The sequence below is a fragment of the Atta cephalotes genome (genome assembly GCF_000143395.1).
Source record: "Atta cephalotes unplaced genomic scaffold scaffold00014, whole genome shotgun sequence".
Lineage (NCBI taxonomy): Eukaryota > Metazoa > Arthropoda > Insecta > Hymenoptera > Formicidae > Atta > Atta cephalotes.
In genome coordinates, this window is record NW_012130078.1 from 733,247 (window position 1) to 757,801 (window position 24,555).

The 24,555-nt window shown below is 31.7% G+C and overlaps 1 protein-coding gene across 1 annotated transcript in view; it reads left to right on the forward strand.

The window, feature by feature from the left end:
* LOC105617744 (trypsin-like) overlaps positions 1-24,555 on the forward strand; it is a 70,036-nt gene that overhangs the window by 22,431 nt on the left and 23,050 nt on the right. Inside the window, exon 5 of the mRNA XM_012199297.1 lies at positions 20,660-20,824. Coding sequence (XP_012054687.1) covers positions 20,660-20,824 — 165 coding nt within the window. The remainder of the gene's footprint in view (positions 1-20,659; positions 20,825-24,555) is intronic.

Here is a 24,555-nt window from a genome sequence, read left to right on the forward strand (position 1 = left end):
TGAAATTATTTTCGATCTTAAAACGCAAGTCGATTAAACTCTTACTATAATATCAACAAATTAAATTGATAAGCAATTTAATAGTTTGATGATAATAGATGATAATAGATTTCTCTATTAGTATCCTATTAGAGAAATTTAAATATGTGTCAAAAATATGTAAATAAATTTCGATCTGTAAAAAAAAGACTATGAATCATACATATACATATGGTATGTACGTATTTATATTAACTATGTATATGTATTGACTATGTATATGAATTCACATAGATTTATTTCAGCACTAAAGATCTAACTTTATTTTTAGCTTTTTTATTGAAAACTTTGTTTAAAGCTATACCATGGGCGTAACGTGGAATTATTTTTGGGGGGAAAAATTTCAATCAACTTAGGGTAGCATGCACCAATTAATGACACAAAAAAAAAGGATTTTGCTATTGCACTGAAAAGAACGTCCCTGCAATTTTGTTGTGATTTACAACAATTTTTAACATTAATGAATTTCATTTGGGTAGTTTTACAACTTTAATGTCTTCTCGTACCTCATTTTGAACAGGCGCAAAATGTTACATTTTGTACATTATATAATTTTTACTTATTTTTTAAAGACTTTTTTTTTTAAAAGAAGAGCAATACAGTTACTACAAGAATGTATCAATTATAATGTATATTCTGTTTTTGGGATAAAAATATTACAAAAATTTTCCCTATATATATCGCATATTTTATTAAAACTCGAACAGAAGAATATTAAAAATTATATGAGAAGAAAAAATATATTATGTAACAGCAAAAACCTCATACAAAATCAAAAGTAAAGTTATATGTTTTTTACATTTAAAAATAAAAGAGAGGAGTTCGGTAGAGTTATACAATATTTTTATACATCGTCAATTCAAAATAAAATATTTTCATTAAAGCAGCGAAAAATTATTAGACACCAACTAATGTGAGTGGATGTGCTATCAGGATGTGTGCTAACGGAATCCTCTTAAAATGAAATAATTATTAAAAAATTTCGGAGGAGAAGGGAATTTACTCCCCCCTCCCCGTCCCCCTCCCTCCCGGATACGCCCGGATATAATGGATATAAAGCATACCCATTAATACGTGTTTGTGAAATAAAGTTTATGCCGAGAATGAAAAAAAATTTGAAATTACGATTTTCACTTTTATAGTTCAATATGACGTCTAGAACTATCAAGTTGCGTCAACAGTTGCTTAATATAAAGTTTCATGAGTGCGATTGCACATGACCTAATAAACGATAACATTCAAGATAAGAAAGCGAATAATGACACTGAACTGAAAAAAGAATAAGAGAATGAAAACAAGATTATGAAATATAAAAACCAAATTAAAACTCACTAAATGAAAACTAAATTAACACTCAATGCGATACTCAAATATTCACGAGAAAAATGAGTGTGAAGTTAAAAAATAAAATATTGAATATTTATTAAAAATTCAATAAATAGTGTAGTCAGTCAGCAAGTAAAGCCGTTTATTCAAAATTTTTGGAATCCTCGCAATCTTCGGAAAGTTTATACAGTTTAGAATGATAAATATCGTAGAAGCGAATTGGAAACATAACATCAATTTACAATGAGTATGTATAAAAACAAACATTCTTACATATGCATATTTTTTAAATATTATAATTGGAAAAACATATTGTGCTGTATTGTGATGGCATATAAGCGTATTATAAGCGTATTATTTTATATATGAGTTAAAATTGAGAAATTTACCGAAAAAAATTATCTTGCGATATTCATTAAAAACAAGACTCTGTTCCTCAATTAATTACAGTCCAAAAAACTTAATCTATCGTCAATGCCAATCTCCATAGTAAATTGCAATCTAATGTGTAAAGAATTAAAAATTTTCAAAGTATTATTAATGCTTTCTAAAGGAGCCGCTAAAATGATGTCATTCACATATCGAAAATAAAACAATAAAACAATATAAGTAACCTCCCAATTGCAATTTCCTCCAAGTCCTGCATAACCATATCAGCAATGATTGGGAACAAAGGTGACTCCATAGAAGTCCCTAAGATTTGTTTGTAAAATTTTTTGTTAAACATAAAAAAGTGGTATTTAATACCAAACGAATAGCTCAAAAATCTTCCAAAGGGATTTTAGTTTTCTTGGATATGCATTTCCATCTCTCTCTTAATGATACTATCAGATATCAATTTTATAGAAACATTAATGAATAACGAAATAATATCCAAAGAAATCAATAAGTAATTAGGCTCGAAAATGAAATATATTTTAGTTTTTCGATAAGATGGAAGCTTAACATGGCTAGAAGTTTCAGATATAGAATTGTTAATGATATTATGCAGATACAATGAAAAATAATGGACTATTAACAGATGACATGATAATTCTTAGGGGATTACCTTGTGGATCTTTGTTAATCCATATGCTCTGGGAATGCTACCATCGGTTGTGAGTAACCTCCGATATATCAATAAAGTTTTTACCTTTTCATCTAACAGGCAAGGAACGTAAATCACAAATTAATTAAATTAAATTTATATTCAGAACTTAACAACTGGTTTTTCTGGAAAACTTTCTTTTAAATAGTTTGCTTTATATAAAAAAATCGAATGTCACAAGCGTCCCGTTTATATTGAGAAATTTCAATGTCTCACTTTTTAAATGGATTTCAATGGATCACATATTCGTAACAAAGAAGGAAGGCATAAGCATTTGATACGTATTTACATTTTTTTTAAATTTACTTTATATTTCTCTTAATTATTGAGTTGAAAAATTGAATTTTGGCATAGTTTATGAATTTAATAGGCTATAAACTGTAAATAATAACTCTTAAGTTATTTTTTAAGTTTAGTGTCACAATTTCGATTATTTCAAAAAACGAGAAATGATTCATTGTGTACAAGAGTATGTACATAGTGAATAATGCTATTTTTAATAATGAACTACATGTTTTATACTACGAATTGTTGAGATTATTTTAGTTTTACTATATTTTAAAATGTTTATTTTTTATAAAATATAATATAAAATATAATATAAAAATATAATATAAAATATAATATAAGATAATTATAAAGTGAGAATTCACAAAGCCACGTTTTTCTTCCGTTTTGAGTGAAAATGTATCAAATGAGTACATTTTAATTGAAATTTTAAATGGGGAGAGGAGCCTTATTCCAAATAATTACAATGAATTATTATTTTGAAGATTATTGTAAAAAAGATATATAGTCTACAATAAACTATGGTTCATTGTTCACTACGTCAAAATGATTCATTGAAGACCACCTAATCTTTTCCATAATAATCTCCTAAATAATGCGATAAAATAATATTAGGTGTACAACTTTGCTTCCGCCGTTTTCCTATAGATGGCTTTAGCGGTAAGTGATGGTCGAAATAAATAGATCATAGACGTCATACAATAAACTTGGGCATCTATCAACATAACCCCATAGAAACATTAGTCGATTTGTGTCTGCATCATAAAGTTATTCTCGATTGAAAATGTCAGTTTACGAGCCAAATTCTTATCATTTGCGGGAGGTTTTAATTTTTTGCTTCAATATGAAGAAATCTGCGGCTGAGGTTCATTGAATGCTCTCAAATACTTATGGAGAGGCCACTATTAGTGAAAGAATTATTGTGAGTGGTTTCAATGCTTCAAGAACGGTGATTTTGACGTCCAAGGTCGTGCTCTGTATTTGGTGGGACCAGCTCGGCGTAGTGTATTATGAACAGTTAAAACCGACTGAAATCACAGGCGATCGGTATCAAACGCAATTGATGCGTTTGAGCCGAGCATTGAAAGACATACGGCCGCAATACAACGAGAGACACGATAAAGTGATTTTGCAGCATGACAATGCTCGACCCCATGTTGCGAAAGTGGTCAAGACATACTTGGAAACGTTGAAATGGGAAGTCCTACCCCACCCGCCGTATTCTCCAGACGTTGCTCCCTCTGACTATCACTTGTTTCGATCAATGGCACACGGCCTAGCTGACCAGCACTTCCGGTCTTATGAAGAAGTAAAAAATTGGATCGATTCGTGGATAGTCTCAAAAGATAATCAGTTTTTTCGACGCGGGATTCGTACGCTACCTGAAAGATGGGAGAAAGTAGTAGCCAGCGATGGACAATACTTGAATTATAAATGTATAACCAGTTTTTTACAATAAAGCTTCGAATTTCGGAAAAAAACGCCGGAAGCAAAGTTGTACATCTAATATAACAGAAAAAGTTGTTTACAGAATAAAATCAAATGTGCATACAAAACTATTGTAAAATGAAAAAAATGATATAACATAAACATAAAAAATGTGTAAAACTTACGAAAAAAACTACTTGGGTTTGCAACCCAAAATTCTTAAAACATGACATTACATGGCTATGCTTGATGCGATCTGTCAGTCGGCTGGAGAGCCAAGGAGAGGTTCAAATGCGAGTCGCTGATAGCAGCACAATCTGATAACATCATATTTACGAAATATCGCAATGGTTCATAGTGTACTACTGGTTCACTGTTGGACTACTTATCCTACTTTCTTAAAGAAATTTTTAAAGAAATTTTGTAATCTAGTTAAATTAAGTGTAAATATTAGAGTGCGTATTAAGTTTTTAAAATCATGTCAAATTTAATTTAGTTTCTCCGCATTTGTACAAATTCACAAACTAACAATCTTTTTTTGTACAATAATTATTCTTACAAAAAATTAGAGAAAATTCAATTTAATAATGTAAAAAGCCATTTGAAGCTTAAAGATGCATACCATCTATATCAACGCTTGCAAAGATCTGCAGATTTCGAACTGATTCCAACGAGCGACTCCCACTACCGCTCGAGGCTCGGCCGAATTGTTCACATGCCGCTCTGATTCAGAAGCGTCCTTACACCAGAAATATACTGAACTATACTATGGGAGCGCACTTTCTGCCAAATTATTATTAAAACATTGTTTTTTATTAAATAATTTATTTCTATTAACATATAATTTTCTATTGTTAATTTATTTATTGTTTCTTATGATATACTATTTTAGTTTCCTAATACATTACATAATTATAATAACGTATATTTCTCGACAATAGTTTTCCACGTCACCCACGTGAGGTACGTTTTTTTTTAATAGTTTTCCCAGTAATTTATTCCACAAAAATAATAATTAAATATTCGAATGTGACTTGGCAGTAAAGCAAAATTATATATCGTATTATTAGAAAAAGAATGAAGGATCAAAGAAAATAAAAACAGTCAATTTAGGTATATAGATTCCATATATAGACTCTATATATCTAAATTGATTATTTCTATTTTCTTTGATCCTTCGTTCCTTTTGTATAATACGATATATAATTTTGTTTTCCCGCCAAGCCACATTCGAGAATTTGATTCTTGTTTTTGTAGAATAAGCCTAGGAGAGACTGGGACTAATAGACTTATTATTCAGTTTCGAATATTTACAGACAAAATTAAAAGATTTATCAAAAAAATGAATTCTATACCAGTTACTACATACAATCGATTATCTAATAATATTTTAATAATAAGAGGAAACTGATAATATGAAAAAAATGCATTTTTTAAATGCATTCCATCTGATTCAATTAAGGATCGAGATAATTCGATTAAGATTATAATATTAAAATGAATATTAATGTATTTTAAGTTACATCTTTGGCTACATATTAATAAAATTTTTATAAAAATATATTTTAAATACAAACATTCGCTTCGCAGGGTAAAACAATGCTTTTTTTACAAAATTTGTTCATATTGTTTCATGCAAAAAACTCGTCGAATGGGCCTAGTTTTCGAGATTGGACATGAGGAAAATAAACTTATAACATTTACTGTTGAGGAAAATGTCTTTAAAGGAATAAAATTTTGAGCAAATACTATAAGAGTTGTCACTAAATGAGTCATACAGTTCCTTGCTATGGTTAGTCTATTATCCCTATCTATTCATTTTTTAAAAACATTAACAATATACGATAACAAAGACTCATAAACAAAAAAATCTTGGACTTTATTAAATAAGAATTACATTTACTATCTAAGTAGAAATCAAATATTTCAGACAATCATATACGATTGTAAAACAAAAATTTTAAGAATAAAAATATTTACTTATACGATTTTTTAAAAGTGTGGTATCTATGATAACTTTTATCATAGATATGTTCGCAACAAGATGTTACAGCAGCCTTAGCGGCAGTCGCTGCTGCGTGCTCAGACACGTTTACACGTATCTCGCGTATTTTGTTTTTAATGTAATCTCGATTATTCTACTCCTACAGTCCTGATTCTGGACTCTCCTAGTGGGGAAACCATTTAAAAAAATGCATCTTACAATAGTACTTCACAGTTAATGTGGAAAACTATTCTCGAAATGTACGTTATCGTATTATAATATTATGTATTAAAAAATGTATTAAAAAACTACGTTAAAATATAAGTATATTAAGGAACAATGAATAAATTAAGAATAGAAAATTTTATGTTAATAGAAATAATTTATTTAATAAAAAAACATATTTCAATAATAATTTGCGGAAAGTGTACTCCCAGTATTTCTGTATAGGAACACTCCTGAGCTAGAGCATCATGTGGACGCTGGGCGATCGAGCATCGAGCGGTAGTGGGAATCGCTCGCTGGAATCAGTCCGAAATGTGCAGATCTTTGTGAGCACTGATCTATATTACATTAGAACCAATATTTTTAATTTTACTTGTCTATGACGACATGATCCATAACGTTTTGTCAACTTTCATAGAATGTAAATTTTTTAATTTGGACAATTTAAACAATTTTTATTTTTTCAAATAAACATGTAAAATTGACAAGAAAATTTATTGGTTGAGATCAAAAGATTTAAGATTAAAGAAGTCTCAAATAAAACAGATTTTTTATGTTCGACATCTATTAATGATTGTCAAAATAATGTGCTTAGTATATCTAATATTAATTCTATCTAATATTAATTCTATCTAATATTAATTCTGACAACGGGGAGTTAAGTCAGAAATAATACATAATTCTTCTGAGAATTTTGGAGAGGCTACTTCTCTTGATACTTTAACTGAAAAATGGTTCATCAATCTGAGCAACGTTGAGATTCCTATCGAGGTACAATATTTACTGCAATTAGAGGGATTTGGACTCCCTGTTAGTAAAAATAACATGGATAGAACAGTAGTTGAATTCATAAGACATATTGAAAATATATAGTCGTCTTGATAAGCTTACCAATTTTGTTAGAAATATTTCAATTATGATTCTTGAAAAATTTTATAAGGAATTTCCTATTAATAAACCTAATGATAAATTAATTTGTAATTGGTTAAATATAATTAAAGCATTTTTAAAAAAACATCCGGAAATATTGGTCATAATGACCATTGACAAAGAGAATATCACGGTTGCTTTGAATAAAGACAATTCCATATCAAGAATGGAGGAAGTTTTCTCGGATAAAGATACATACGAAAAAATCGATAGATTCTACCAGAAGTTAATTTTTTTACTTACGTTTCTTACCTGTTAAACAAAAAGATAAAAACTTTATTGACGACATATCGGAGGTTACTCACAACCGATGAGCATTCCCAGAGCATATGGATTAACAAAGATCCATAAACAGGGTAATCCCCTAAGAATTATCGTATCATCTGTTAATAATCCATTATATTATTTTTCATTGTATCTGCATAATATCAATTAACAATCTATACTTGAAGCTCCTAGCCATGTTAAGAACAGCTTCCATCTTATCGAAAAAGTATGTTCGTTTCGAGCTTAATTACTTATTGATTTCTTTGGATATCATTTCGTTATTCACTAATGTTCCTATAAAATTGATATCTGACAGTATCATTACGAGAAAGATCGGAATGCATATCTAAGAAAACTAAAATCCCTTTGGAAGATTTTTGATTGCTATTCGTTTGATGATAAATTCCATTTGTTTAACAAAAATTTTACAAACAGATCTTAAGACTTCTATGGAGTCATCTTTGTCTCCAATCGTTGCTGATATGATTATGCAGGACTTGGAGGAAATTGCAATTGGGAGGTTACTTATATGGTTATTGTTTTATTTTTGATGTGGATGACATCATTTTAGCGGCTCCATCAGAGAGCATTAATAATACTTTGAAAATTTTTAACTCTTTACACATTAGATCGCAATTTACTATGGAGATTGGCATTATACTATGAAGATTGACGGTAGATTAGTTTTTGAATACTATGTTATGTAGTAAATAATAATCCAGATATCTTCCAACATTGTTTATTGAACATTAGTACAGAGATATTCAGACAAGATCTCGGTCTTGACTTTAGATGAAGATTCGTATCGCTCGCTCTGTAGACTCGGCTACAGAAAAATCTTGCTGATTTTGTTTCGGTGGCTCGATTATTTCTGAATTCGAATCGAGGAGAATCTCGAAGTTATATAGCTGTTCTCGTAGCTAGTCGCGACCAATCATATACATGGTCGTTGCAGATTGGTTATCATGTCACGTGGCCTAAGGGGCGCCGAATGTGATTGCCTGTCTCGTTGCTCTTGCGCTTATCTCTATAAGATTCGGTATCTTGTGCATGCGTGCGTGCGTGCGTGCGTGCGTGCGTGCGTGCGTGTGTGTGTGTGTGTGATAATAAATATATGTAATGGGCTCACCTTTCTTATAAATCGCGTGGCGCAACATTTACAATAATATATGTCACACACACACTATATTATTGGTGTTGAGAATCTTGTTTTTAATGAATATCAATCAAAAGACAATTTTTTCCGGCAAATTTTTTCTCAATTTTGACTCATCTGTTTTATCACAAGAGAGGCATAATCTACGGGTTTGTGGATAAAATAATTGGCTGCGGTCGACCAATCATTGAAAAGTCCGATGAAATCATGGTAAAAGTCGAGCGTGATAAGCATGTGAGCACTGCGGAGATTGCCAGGGAACTAGGCATCGACCACAAAACAGTTTTAAATCATTTACACAAAGCTGAATACAAAAAGAAGCTCGATGTTTGGGTTCCTCACGAGTTAAGTGTTAGGAACATGATGGACCGAATTAACATTTGTGGGAGAAAGTTCGTGGCGTTTTTCCTGCTAGATGGCATTAAATGCTCAGCAGTCGGAAACTACTAATCGCATCGGCAACACTAGACGTGCGTTTAAAAAGTGACATTTTAATTTTTGTTTTGAGCCAAAAAAGAAATCGGTGAAGTGGATCAAAAGTTATTTTATTTTGAAAATGGAAATAAATAAGGAAAAAATTCGTTACATTTTGCAATATCACTACGATAAAGGCAAGAATGCTGCACAGGCTTGTGAAAAAATTTGCGCTATTTACGATGAAGTACTCTATCAAAATCAGCAGCACGGAAATGGTTCGCTCGCTTTCGTGCTGGAAATTTCGAAAGATGAACTTCGCTCCGATCGACTAATCACTGAAAAGTCCGATGAAATCATGGTAAAAGTCGAGCATGATAAGTATGTGAGCACTGTGGAGATTGCCAGAGAACTAGGCATCGACCACAAAACAGTTTTAAATCATTTACACAAAACTGGATACAAAAAGAAACTCGAACAAAAAGAAACTCGAACTGTTTGGGTTCCTCACGAGTTGAGGAACCTGATGGACCGAATTAACATTTGTGATACGCTACTGAAACGGAATGAAATTGAGTCATTTCTGAAGAGAATGATAATTGGTAAATGAATCACCTACAATCCAACTAGAAAAAGATGGATAAAAAAAGGAGAGAAGACGCAAGCAATCGCAAAACCTGGATTGTCGAGGAAGAAGGTGATGTTGTGTGTGTGGTGGGACTGAAAGGGAATCGTTCACTATGAGTTGTTATCGTCCAATCAAACAATTAATTCCGAACTCTATTGTGAACAACAACTGCAGAGATTACAACAAGTAATTGAGAGGAAGCGGTCAGAATTAATCAATAGGAAAGGTGTCGTTTTCCACATACATCTTTGATGACTCGGCAAAAATTGCGAGAGCTTGGCTAGGAAGTTTTAATGCATCCACCGTATAGCACCGTAATGTATCCTGACATAGCACTCTCAGACTATCATTTGTTTAGGTCTCTGCAGAACTCTCTTAATGGTGTAAAGCTAGCTTCAAAAGAGACCTGTGAAAATCACTTGAAGCAGTTTTTCGATCAGAAACCACAGAAGTTCTATCGCGATGGAATTATGGCTCTGCCCCAAAAATGGCAAAATATTATAGAAAATAATGGAACATATTTGGTTTAAATAAATTGATTTCAATACTCTAAGAAAAACACTTTAATTTTACTAAAAAATCGCCACGAACTTTTTCCCATATCCATAATATGCTTATATATATCATCCTCATTTGCACCAATCTAATTAATGCTATCAACAATTTTTTAAATAATGGATATCCATTACAATTCATCTTTTCCTTTGTAAAAAGAATTAAATGGATTTTATATGGATAATAACAGAACTGTTAACAAAAAAGTTAAGAACTTCTTCTTAAGTTTTTCACAATTTTTTACGTGAAATCCATATTTGAAAAATTCTCTCCAATTATTAATACCAGATATGTAAATATGAAATCGGAATTTATCAATAGATGGCCATAGCTGTCAATGTAGTTGCTTTCAGACGACGCCATTTCCTTGTTCTGACATCTGACAAAGATTTTCAACTCACAACATATAAGTTTCATACAACATTATATAGTTTGTAATAGCGAACATGTCGAATTTTGTGCCTGGAAACTACGATTTGCAGACAGCATTGATTTTCTGTTATCATTTGAAGAAAACTACAGAATCGCATCGAATGCTTGTCGAAGCTTACGGTGAGCACACTCTTGGTAAATCACAGTGCTTTGAGTGGTTTAAAAAATTCAAAAGTAGCGATTTTGACGTGAGAAACGAAGAACGTGGAAAACCATCGAAAAAGTTTGAAGACAGCGAATTGCAAGCATTGTTGGATGAGGATGACGCTCAAACTCAACAACAACTCGCGGATCAATTGAATGTGACACGAGAAGCCGTCTCCATACATTTGAAATCCATGGGAAAGATCCAGAAGATGGGAAAATGGGTTCCACATGAACTGAATGAAAGACAGTAGGAAAACCGAAAAACCACTTGCGAAATGCTGCTCGCCAGGTACAAAGGAAAGTCATTTCTCCATCGAACTGGTGGCGATGAAAAGTGGATATATTTTGAGAATCCTAAGCGTAAAAGATCATGGGTAACTCCAGGCGAACCATCGACATCGACTGCAAGGCTAAATCGCTATGGACGGAAGACAATGCTCTGTGTTTGGTGAGATCAGAAAGGTGTGATCTATTATGAGTTAAACCTGGCGAAACCGTTAATACTGAACGCTACCGACAACAAATGATCAATTTGAATCAAGCTTTGTGTGAAAAACGACTGGAATATTAAAAAAGGCAACAAAGTAATTTTGCTTCATGATAATGCACTATCACACACAGTAAAACTGGTCAAGGAAACGATTGAAGCATTTGGTTGGGAAATACTTTCGCATAAATACTTGCGGCTTACTCACCAGACTTTGCTCCGTCTAATTATCATTTATTTGCATCGATGGGACAGGCACTTGCTCAACAGCGCTTCACATTGAATCCTTTTAAGAGATTAATATTGGAAATGGTCCATATTAAAAGATAGAAACATGGAATTAACAAGCAAAATGAAAATCTCTGCCAGAAACATTCTAACATCTCATACATTCCCTTTCCCTCTCCTAATACTTCTCTCTTTCTCTCTTTCTACATATTACTATCTTCGTGTCTATTTGTTTTCCTTTTTAATTCGTAACGTTATCTAATATACTGTCGATACTATGCGTTTCTGTGTTTTAATATAGCATACTGGCTTATAAAATTTTTATATTCATTGCATTACTCTTTTATTTTTGAGTCACAAAGAAGGAAGACATAAGCATTTGATACGTATCTACTTTTTAAATCTTTATAACGTATAGAACACTGTTTTTATAATGTAAGAATCCGATATTATTGTAACATTATTATTTTACATTGAGAATGACTCGATAGGCATCGTTTGTATTTTTAACTAATCTAATTTTAAATATTAAACTTTTAATTTTAATTAGCTCATAGCCCTTGTTATTATCTATATTTATTATATTTATTTATATTTAAATAGTAAATATTAAATAAAAATTATTAAATAAAAATAATAGTTATTAATTATATAGTGTAATATTGTAGTACGATTATAATTGTATAATTTCTGTCTGGTCAATTAAGTAACGAATAACTAAATCTATAGCACACAATTGTAAATAGGAAATATAAGACTTAAGAGTCATAAAACACGGGAATCGAATGGAAATGCGTACAGGGAGAAGGCGTATACATAAATGTACGATCGGTGTTCGTGAGCCGCGTTGTCTGTAATAATTCTTAACGACAATCAATATTTATATTTGTTGATATTTGATGATTTTAATATGTATATTTCAGAAATGTTATAAAGTGATGAAGTATGAGATCACAAGTGGATACTCGTGTAGGCAAACAGATTTCAAAAAAGAAACTTTCAAATATTTTTAATTCAGAAACTAGACATAGAAATGTCCTTGAGATTTTTGAGATTTTTAATTAGAGATGTAAAAACTATAATATATAAAAAATTCAAGCAAATTGATTGAAAAAGTTTTTTTTATATAAATTGAATGTGGTCCTTTTATACTGTAAATATCTATACAATTAATAATTTATAGATAAAGATATTTACATGAATGTATAAAATTTCTGCAATTTGTATAAAAATAATTGAAAATATTGCAATTTTTTTCTAATAGTGTATGGACTATGATGAACCTAATTCGGACAATATGAGCCAGAAAAACTGCAATCGTCTCATAAATATGTTCCATTAGTCTATAAAGAAAAGGCGGTTGCTTTAGCAATGATGAATCTAAAATGGTCTATAGCTCTTTACAAAAAAAAGACTTCAGTTATTTGAAAAGTGCTTCATATGTGGAAAGAAGATATAAAGCAGGGTGGAACAGATTATTGGTAAATGGAAGACAGAAATAGAAACTTTTCAACAATTTCAAGAAGCTAGAATTGCCTTGAGCAGATACATAAAATTGTAAAAAATATTTATTATAATATTTATATATTACTGAATTAAATTTCAAAAATGCCGATAAATAACATTTTTCAATTTCAGATAACAACGAGAATTTTGCAGTAGTGGATAGTGGTTAATGCATTTCAATTTCCAAAGATTTCATCTTCTTTAGTAGCAATACCTCGGCCACCAGGCTTTAATAGAAATATAACATTAAGCAAAGAAAAATTACAAGATTTGCGAGCACTCGTGAACATGCATCATTAGAAAAATCCAAGAAGCAGCTGAAAAATTTCAAATTCAAACCAAAATCATCATATCGGATTTTAATTTGTAATAAATACTGATCAAATCGATTGCAATTATCAAATTCCATATAATAGATCGCTTGCAGCGCAAGATACAAAGATCGTTCTAGTACAAAAGAAAAATTTACATAACATAACACATTCATATGCAGCACAATATTCTTTAATTGCCTCGGGTTGAAACAATCTGACTTTTGCGCGGATTAGCTCATTGGATTCGGTGATATCGGTTCGGAATAAAAGAGGTCGGAGTAAAAGAGGTTCGAACGAAAAGGAGAGATGCAAGCGGAAAGAAAAAGGTATAGTGTTAATATGAATTAATGTGTTTAATAGTAACTCGATATAGATATATACAAAGTGAAGAGTATACGTGTGCTATGTCAGATTTATACAATATATGTTCATGCGCATGTGTATGTTTGATCTTTCGCGGAACGCGGTCTCGCACGTTGAATACCGTAAACGGCTTTTTATGACGCAGCGCGGTATATGGCTTACGTGATTGGCTGTGCTAGGAATGCAGCGGAAACCGGTCAGTCGCTATCGAGAATTTTTGATGGTGACGGAGTACTTTCCACCATCTTGTTTCGCGACAAATACAGCCAGGAGTCGGAACGGATTGGAACAGAATTGCAATAGGAGTGGAGAATAATTGCAAAGCAAGCAACAATTTATATATGAATTGCTACTCCCGCTCGTATTGTTCCGATTTTATTCAACAATCTTCGCCGACCAACAATACGAGTGGGAAGGATACAGATCGGCAGAGGGTAACTCCGGCGGAACGGCTATCACTCGTGAATAATTATATGCGGTGCTCTGGCTGACATTGCAGCCTAATAACGATACGCGTATCGTTACAGGGAAAATTATTACTTGTCTTTTTATGTATGCAAGAATCATCAGAAAAATTTGGTCCTATTAAACAAAAATAGATAAATTAATGAACGAATTAAAAAATGTTTATATAACATGCTTAAAATCAGACAAATTGTCGAAAATAATGTATAAGGAATATTATTAAGATATTAAGCTTAATAATTGTTTTTCTTTATAACAAAATAAATTTTTATTACTTATTGATTTGTGAAGAGGACAAACTAATATAACAATTTATAACGAAATTTTTCAAGATGAGAAAAGACGAGCATCTTGCAAAAGTGATTCCATTAAAATATTCCCTTTGTCAACCTTGCGATATTTATTTTTATCATCAAGTTATCGTCAAAAGATTTCATTAAAAGATTGCAAAATGCATCTATATTGTTAAAAGAACAGAGAAATAGATACGCAAAAAGATGCCACAAAAATAGTACACTTGCTAATATTATACCAATTAAGTGCTAATATATTTAAACCCATGATCTTACATGCAGGTACGCAACAAAATTACTTAATAATAAACTAGAATTTTTAAATGTCAATGAAGTATGTTTTCCAATATTAAAAAAATTTTGCGTATGCAAGAATGTTTGCTTTATATAATACTCATTGTAAATTGATGTTTCTAATGCTTAATCTATGATAATTATCTTAAATTGTATAAACCTTTCGAAGATTGTGAGAATTCCAAAATTTTTACAAACGTTTTACTTGCTGATTGACTACACTATTGAATTTTTAATAAATATTCAATATTTTATTTTTTACACGTCACACTCATTTTTCTCGTGAATGCTTGAATATCGCATTAAATGATTTTACGTTTTATTAATGGAAGAACAGTTCCTCAACACGCACATATATTTAATTCATTTGTAAATACCTAACTTCTATTGCACGGATTAACTCGCCAGGATGCGAGACGGGAACGAAAGAGGTTCTAATTGAAAGAAAACACGTATGTTTCTAGTTTTAAGTAGAAACAATAATACAGTTTTTTATTACGAAATTAAACACCACAATTATATCAAACGAATATATTGCAATATACAATGATAACGCACGTTTGCATCAGTACGTGCATGTTTGAGAATACAGAGTCTTCGATACATGTAACAGGTGTGAACACGAAATCGTCGCCAAGTCTTGCGCGGACCAATAGCTGTGAAGCGCGATCGAAAACACCCGTGTGCAGATGGATGCGGATGCTCAGAGCCAATATATATCGGTATGTTACGCTTGATAAACAGCGCAAGCGCGGCTGAGAAAACTCAGCGGAGACCAAAAATTCTTGATCCCCTTGCTATTGTCAGTCGCGAGTAAAGTGAAACAATCTAACTTTGGCGCGAATTAGCTCGTCGGATTCGGTAGTAACGAATTGGAACGCCAAAGAAGTTCGCAGTGCGACATTAAAAAAAAATCGATTATCATAATTATTTAAATTTTGTAAAAAAGAATTTATAATTTGATTAATCGAGTTGAAATTAATCGATTCTCAAGAATCGATTAAAAATTCTAAAGTATATAAGTAGATAGGATTGATAAAAAACATATTTTAATCATTGTTTTAAACATTGAAATATGCTCAATTGAGATTTTCAATATACATGTGTCTTTTTTTTAATAGACTGTGTAAAACATTTTGAAGAAACGCATTTTGTTCATTAATACTTACTACACTTTGAAGTTTTTTATTATATTATCAATATATAGAAATATATTTATAGCGTATATTTACTGCAGTTCTTTGGTAATGAAGGCTAGGAACTTGGTAATAAATAGCTAGAAACTATTATAAAGTAAATTATAACACGATTTAAACTTGAATGATTTTTTTTAATTTTTATGTTGGTTTATGTATCCAATATCTGATATCTACTTTTTGTCAAGAGACACGGTAATGACTCGCGCCAAGTAGGCGCGCAGCGCGAGATCCCGTGTCCTTTACGCGAATAAGCGAAAAGCAAGCATTCGAAATCAGTTTTTAATAAAGGTTAGATCGATCGAATTCTGAATATGGCTCAATCGACAAGATCTAGAATCCAAATTATACAATAAGCGTTTACCTTTACGTGTACTACGAATGGAGATATTGTAATACGCATTCCGAATTGTCAAAATTTTTACGTAATATACGTCATCGCCTCAAAAAGTCATATTTTTTTCACATTTTCGACGATAGATGACACTCGTTTATTCCTCTTGGCTGATTGTGGCTGCTGTGCCCGAGCGTGTCTGGGCGCTGATGATGACTAATGGCGAAGGAAGATTGGCGGGAAATCGCTAAGTTCGCAAAGGAATGTTACTCAATGATTCTAATGACTCACAAGCCATAAAGCGATTTAATATAAATGAATATTTGGAACGTAAGAGACCGAAAGAATAGAAACGTAATTACATGCGTTATGAAAGCTTGGATAACGATATCGCATTACTAAGTTAGAATACGAGAAACTAAAAAATTTACAACATAAGCATTTATCTGACGGCGTGAATAATTACCTAACGATATGAGCAGTAATTGATGTTGATCTCGCAGTGAACAAAATGATTATTAATCTTATTGCGCTAATCTATCGCTGAGGCTTACAAAAGATTCGCACGTAGAACGTCATGACACCAGAGATAGAGGGGGGGGGGGGAGGAGAGAGGCGATGAGGGGGAGAGACGGAAGGAGGGGGAAGGGGAAGAGGGGGCGGAAGGGAGATAAACAATAAAATGAAACTAAAAACAAATTAAAAATGGAATTAAAATTAACTCAAATATATATATATAACATATAAATATACTAAATCATGAATACAAAATTATACACTCTAACAAATGTTTATATAATACACGATACAAATCATACATTAACTTTTAACAAATAATTATGCAACTTGTATTTAAAATCGCAAAGAAGCAGCATTACGAATATTCCAAAACTTTGGGATACTATTTCAAAACTCAGCAGCACAGCTGCTAAAAGACCGCTTGAAAAATTCCGTGCGGCATAGCGGTAATGATAAATAATCATTAGGAGTCCTCGTATGATACATTGATGTATTTTTCTTGAATTCAAAGTTTTTGATATGTAGCCTTGAGAAAGTTTAATGAAAGTGTAGCAAACATCAGGCATCTTACAAAATACAATCGCCTCGCCTTTACTTTGAGCCATTCAAGATCATTAAAATAAGGAGAGACATGCTTATCCCACTTAATCAGGAATACGTATTTTACACATGAATTAAGAGCCCTCTGAAGTTTAAGATCTAGTTTAAGATCTAGCCAGTAATATCGGTCATAATAGTACAGCAATAATCGAAGATACAATAGAAAAAGTAAGAGTAGATATTAGTCTAATACGAAGGGATCTTGGAATAAGCTGTTTATAAATCTTTAGTTGATAAAGAAACATATTCATTCACAGTCATTCCGATTACTTGCAAACTCCATGAAAGTGTTTCAGAAATTGTTAGACCAAGATACTTAACAGAATCACTGTATGGAATCTGCGCATCCCCAATTATAATATGCGGAAGTCCGACATACGAGATATTGTTGATGTATCTTGCAGTACTCAAAATCATAGTTGTAGTTTCTTTTGTATTTATTGTTAAATTGATTTTCGTTCAGTTCAGGATTCTATTTATATCTTCACTTACGCGGCTTATAGTATGAAATAGATTTTTAGGCTCTGTATGTGTATAGATAAGCATAGAAAGAATATTTACAATTTAATTGTAAAATAAATGACTAAGTCATTTAGACAATACAAATAACAGAGGGCTCAAAACAGAGCTTTGAGGAACATCCCTTGTTATAGTAATTCAGATGAAATGTCACCGGATCCTTGACAGCTTATTTCCATTCAAATAATCATATATCCAATGCAGAGCTGAAAATTAATATGAAAATTTCAGATCTCTGAGTTTTTCAATCAAAATGCGATGTTCGACATTATCAAACGCTTTTGTTAAGTAAAAGCTTTTGTAAAGTCAAAAAAACTGATACAGTTAAATTTCTGGAGTCGTCTGCACATCTGACATCATTCAAGAAAATAAGTATTGCCGATTGAGTGGAATGACCTTTTCTATATGCAAACTGATGTTGATGCAGATTATTACTTTCAATATATCGAGTGATATGTTCGACAGCGATATAGGAAGGGGGAGAGGGAGAGGGGGAGGAGGGGAATAAGAGGAATGGGAGAAGGGAGGGGAAAACCCGGAAAAAAGAACTGACTCGAACGCTGCAATTAATGTTTGCAACGCCACACTCTTATTTATCAATTTATTTATCTCTGGTTTCAGCACAGTATTATATGTGACATTTCACTGTATAGTTTTTTTTTAATAATAATAAGTTACTTTTAAATTAAAAGTGTATAAAAATATAAAACGGATCGCTTGACTGCTTGACGTGTGAACATCATTGCGCATATATAGAGTAACTATCCCTATTAATGTGCCTTTTAGCCAATTGCTTATTACTGAATCAATTATTAAATATTGTAGCTTTAATTTTGTCTGCTTGCAATCAATATCGATTTTTCAACTACTTCTTTTTCTTATAATATTTCTTTAATCTAAAAAAATGTTAATACTTTATAATGTGATTAGAGCGAAATTTGGAGCGATCCTGGAGCGAAAATTAAAATCCATACAAATAACAGACAATTGAAGACTCAACATGTGTCCAAATACATGTGTCCAAAAATTTCCAATGCATGTTCACACGTCTCAAACGAAGATCGCGGTCCCGGAAAGAAATCGAATGACTAAGAATCCTGTACATTCTCTCGTACATGTGATCAGATATTTCCTTCGTTCGTTCCCGTATCCTGTGGGAAAATTTAAAAGTACGAGAGCAATGTCTGATATTACTAATAAAAAAAATTCGTTGAGATAACAATCTAGGCAGTCCTCTGAATAATGGCGAACGCCACGCGATCGCCCGTACCTGCGCTCGAAAATTTCCTACGTTTGTCCCAGCATTCAGAACCGAAATCTAAAAGTACTGATGTAATGTCTGAGACAAATAAAAAAAAGACAGAGAAATAAAAAAAATATTTCGTTAAAATTGTGTACCCGGAAGCTCTCTGAATAATGGCGATAGTCTGCGCGATTGTCCGCACGATCGTCAGATATGATATCTGAGTGATACGTCGTCGTATACGGACGTGTGTTATAAAAATGTGTGATTTTTATATTTGATTTTAATATTTCTACTTTTTAAGTTTTAATATATTCAATAAGCTTCAAATGCAATACTTTATGTTCCGATGATGATTAACGTTGCATCTTTATCAATTTGCGAGTGACTTAACATTATGAACATATGAACTAATTATTCTTGTTGAGAAGGACGCCAAAGAGAATCAAATATTCAAAATAAAGAAAACATCAATCCAATATCTAATGATTGATCTTATTGATTGTTCACTAAATAATTGCGCCGTTTATCGTTACTGACTCTCATTAGCCTATTATATTTATCTTTTTGTATTGTTTAAAAAGAATAATAATACGTAGCATTACTGCTTATTATATCAGTTTTGCAGCCCATTTTATTAGACATTCATTTTTACTTATAAAAAAATTAATTATTGCAAAATTACAAACAGAATAAAAAAAAGCTTATACTATTTGATAGAAGACACTTTTTAGTTACTATGTTTTAAAAGTTTTATTTTTACCTTTTATTTAAGAAATATCTCAGAGCAAAGTCGGTAGTATGTCGGTATCAGCGATTTTCTATTTCTCTATTAAATTATCCCCTTTCCTCTATTAAATTATCTTAAGATCCAGTTTGACATATGTATGTATACGGAGGTCATTTGCACTCGATTTTGATTCCGTTGTTCAACGCTTACTGTCGGACCTTCACGGGCACCTTTCACCCCATAAGTTTTTTTAGAAATAGAACGAAATATCTGTACTCATTTGTTATTTGAAGTCACGGATCAGCCTCTGAGTTTTGGGATAGCCATTCCTTGATCTGTGATGAACAGATCGCTCATGTGAGCGAATAATTCGTCACAGGACCAGATTTCGATCCAGGGATTTTTACGAAACGATTTTCGAACGAGGAAAAAACACAGCACAAATTTTTAAAATAAAGTTGTGTTAACTTCACGTACATCAGTAATCCGGACAAATTTTTCGATTTTCAGTAATTAATTTTTTCCATAACTGTTGCAAAAATTGTAAAATAGTGCATGATTTGAATTTAGTTTAGTCTATATACTTGCTCACGAAAGGTGATACAGGTGATCATTACCGGACATCTTATATACAAAAATTTAAGCTTCTATAAAATATGCAGAAAATCCAAGGTATTATCGATTCAGTTCTGGCGAAAACTCTACAGTGTGTAGTAGTACCACGAATAAATAAATGGACATGCCAAAAAGATTATGTAGACAGATACGTAGTGACATCTCGAATGACATGTTATGGATTTGAGGAGGGGGGCATAGACGCTTGTCAAGTAAGATATAAATGCAATTCAATGTTTATTATTTATATTCATTCACATGTATTATATGTAGAGAGAAATTTGAGAAGGAACTGGCCATCACTTTCCAATTTGTGCCAGTTTTCCGGAGCTATAAAATTGAAATTGCCCGTACACTATTATTAGTATCTATTTTCGATTTAAATAGCTACTGTTAATGAAATCTTGGTATAAAAATTAAATATGCATATGTTCCAATCCATATATGTTCTCATTTGTGAATTTTAATTTGTTATTGTGAGTGTATCACGCATCTATTTGTATTTGTTTTCGACAACCAATTTTCTTCTACTTTTTCTTGACCCGTAGATTTCAGACTCAAATAAGTCTTAGTATCATGCAGTAAAAAACTTAAAGGGTGGTTTCTTTCACTTCCAAGTGAAAGAAATTCAATCAGTTAGCTCAATCAAACTGACAATCCTTCTAGAAAAAAAGTATGTATGTTAGTGCATATTTTGAAATCTAAGAGAAGAGAAACTTTTTCTTCTCTTTTTCTTCTAGATCAATTCAACAGCATAACTATGACTTACAAAATAATTTTAGTCTTATGTAAAAACTTAACAATAAAGTCACTTTAAAACTGAGATTGCTAAGCAAATATTTCACTGAGAAATCGTGTAATTTATTTTCTCTCAAAAATTCAATGAAAGAAGATCTGAAATGAGAAAACAAGGGACAAAGCTAAAAAATATATACGCAATAAAAATATAAAACACTTTCGAAAATGCTCAAAATTGCGCAATATTCAGACTTTTTTGTTTGCGACGATTTTTCACCTTAACTCAGTGAAAAATTATCGCAGACAAAAAAAATTTAAAAAAGCATATTTCTATTTTAGAAATCGATAATTAATATTTCAATCTGGCTGATCCTTTATGGAGCTGTACGGACACAAACAGATATCCGTCAAATCTACAAATTTTGTACAAATCTTACAAAGGTTTATAGCGTAAAATAAAAATCACACAAAAATGCGGTCTGTAGCAGTTGAAAGGACGAATCTTCATCTTTAATTTGTTTTTTTTATTGAATATTGCAACAATTTTTTTTCATCGAATTATTTAACATTAAAGCAAAAGTGACCATCGACACTCAATAATTCAGAGAAAAAAAATCATACAACACTCAATAAGAAAACAAATTAAAGGTAAGAATTCACTCTTTACTGCTGAAGGCCGCATTTTTATGTGATATTTACTTTACGCTACAGACCTTTGTAAAACTCATAAAAAATTTTTAGATTTGAAATATCTGTTTATTTCTGTATAGCTTCGTAAAAAATTGATTGAAATACTAATTACCGATTTTAAAAGTAGAGACTTCAAATTGTTAAATGCTTTTTCAATTTTTTATCTGCGATAATTTTTCCTCGAGTTATGGCCTTTTGAATATTCCGCAATTTGAGCGTGTTCGAAAGTGTTCCTTATTTTTTGTTTAATAGTATATTTTAAGTCTTGAATTGATTCCCCATCTATAAGCAAAGAATTAATCATACCAAAAAGAAAATAATTGATACATGCATAATCAGTGATAGTATGGGTATAAAATTAGACTTTTTTGAAATTAAAGCGTTGATAAAAACTAAAATTGAAATTAAAAGAATTAGTAATGATAACAATAAGAATTAGTAATGATAAAACTATCAATTAGGAGACCAAGCTCCAATGACCTTGACCTTGATATATGTTGTCAAGATCAGAAAATTTGGGTAAATATGTACCTTAGGGGAGGATTAGGGTTAAGTTGTTATACACCTATAATATATAGATATATAATAACTTAACCTTAACCAAACTATGTATCGGGTTTTGTTAAGATTAGATTATTATATACTCGTATATATACGTGTATAATAACCTAATGCTAACCATGTATCGTAAACCATCTATGCAGAATAAAGCAGGAAAAAATTCTGTTCTAAGAACAAAAATTATATAAGAAAATATAAAAGTCATGCACCCTCAAGCAGAGAGGGAAGTGGGGTGGAAGTCGCTTCGCGTAGAAAGTTATAAAATATACTTTAAAGCAGAAAATTCTTTTATATGAAGGAAAAGGGATATCGTATATATTATTTCTTAAACATTTTTTGTTAATAACTTTTTAATGAAGCATAAGCGACGGCTAAAACTTGTTGGCGATCACTCATGGTCATGATCTTGACAACATATCAAGATCAAGGTCAATAGAGCTTGGTCCTCTAATTAATACTTTTATCACAATATGAAAAACGAAGGGCTATAGGAGTCAGCGTTAGGACTCAATTGCGCAAATTTTAACAATTTAATAAAAAATCTACGTTTTGAGCCATCTTCAAAAAAATAATAATTATATAAAACTTCCGCGAGTATCGTAGAAAAAACCGCTCAATTGCTGACAGAGATGCAGTGAGTTATGTCCTTCCTCAACATCTTGGTATTGTGCTACAAAGTTTCAAAGCTGAATAGATGGAAGATAATGAAAGTTTCACTAAATTGATTTCATCCAGAATTAATTCTAGTGCCGTGAGAAAATGTATAACTGAGGATATACTTTTTTAACCCATTATAAACCCATTCGCATAACTGCTGCAATTGTAATCATTTAAAACATCGTCATTATTGTAAAAATATAGTGATCGTTGCAAATTAAAATTTTTTAGTTTAAATTAATTGAAAATTTACCAGCACACATTGATCCGAAAAATGATTAAAGCTAACTTATAAATATTAGAGCTCGGAAATACATGTCGGTCAATTTGAATAACAATAAACAAATTACAACTTATGAAGCATCTCTATGTATGTTTAAACTTTGTGTCCGTTTGTAAATTTAATCCATTTGATTGGCGCTTTATGTGAATCATCTCGGATATTAATTTTTTGTTGTCACACCTCTCCACATCTAAAACGCTTACATTCTGTCAATCGAATTCATGATCGTGATGCATTCTATGTTCTATGATGACTGAATGAGCTGTAGTTTCTGCGTATATGATTACGATATTCAGTTAATCTTTAATTTTTTGCCCGTCTGATCTATTTAAGACGCATTACAATCAGTACATTCGATTTTGTATACAACATTCTTTTTGGACATATTTGTAAGGGGATCTTTATGTGTTCTAATAAATTTTTCAGTTTGTTAATGCTGAAGTATACAACCTTGGCACAAGCTGTTAATAAATTGCTTAAATTTGTTGAAAATACCTTTAATATTAGATATATAACTTTGCTTCCGCCGTTTTTTTTCCGAAATTCGAGATTTTATTATAAAAAACTGGTTATACATTTATGATTCAAAGTATTGTCCATCGCTGGCCACTACTTTCTCCCATCTTTCGGATAGCGTACGAATTCCGCGTCGAAAAAATTGGTCATCTTTTGAGACTATCCACGAATCGATCCAATTTTTTACTTCTTCATAAGACCGGAAGTGCTGGTCAGCCAGGCCGTGTGCCATTGATCGAAACTAGTGATAGTCAGAGGAAGCAACGTCTGGAGAATACGGCGGGTGGGATAGGACTTCCCATTTCAACATTTCCAAGTATGTCTTGACCACTTTCGTAACATGGGATCGAGCATTGTCATGCTGCAAAATCACTTTATCGTGTCTCTCATTGTATTGCGGCCGTTTTGTCTTTCAATGCTCGGCTCAACGCATCAATTGCGTTCGATACCGATCGCTGNGATTCGTTTCAGTTACGGTTTAACGTTACATAATACACT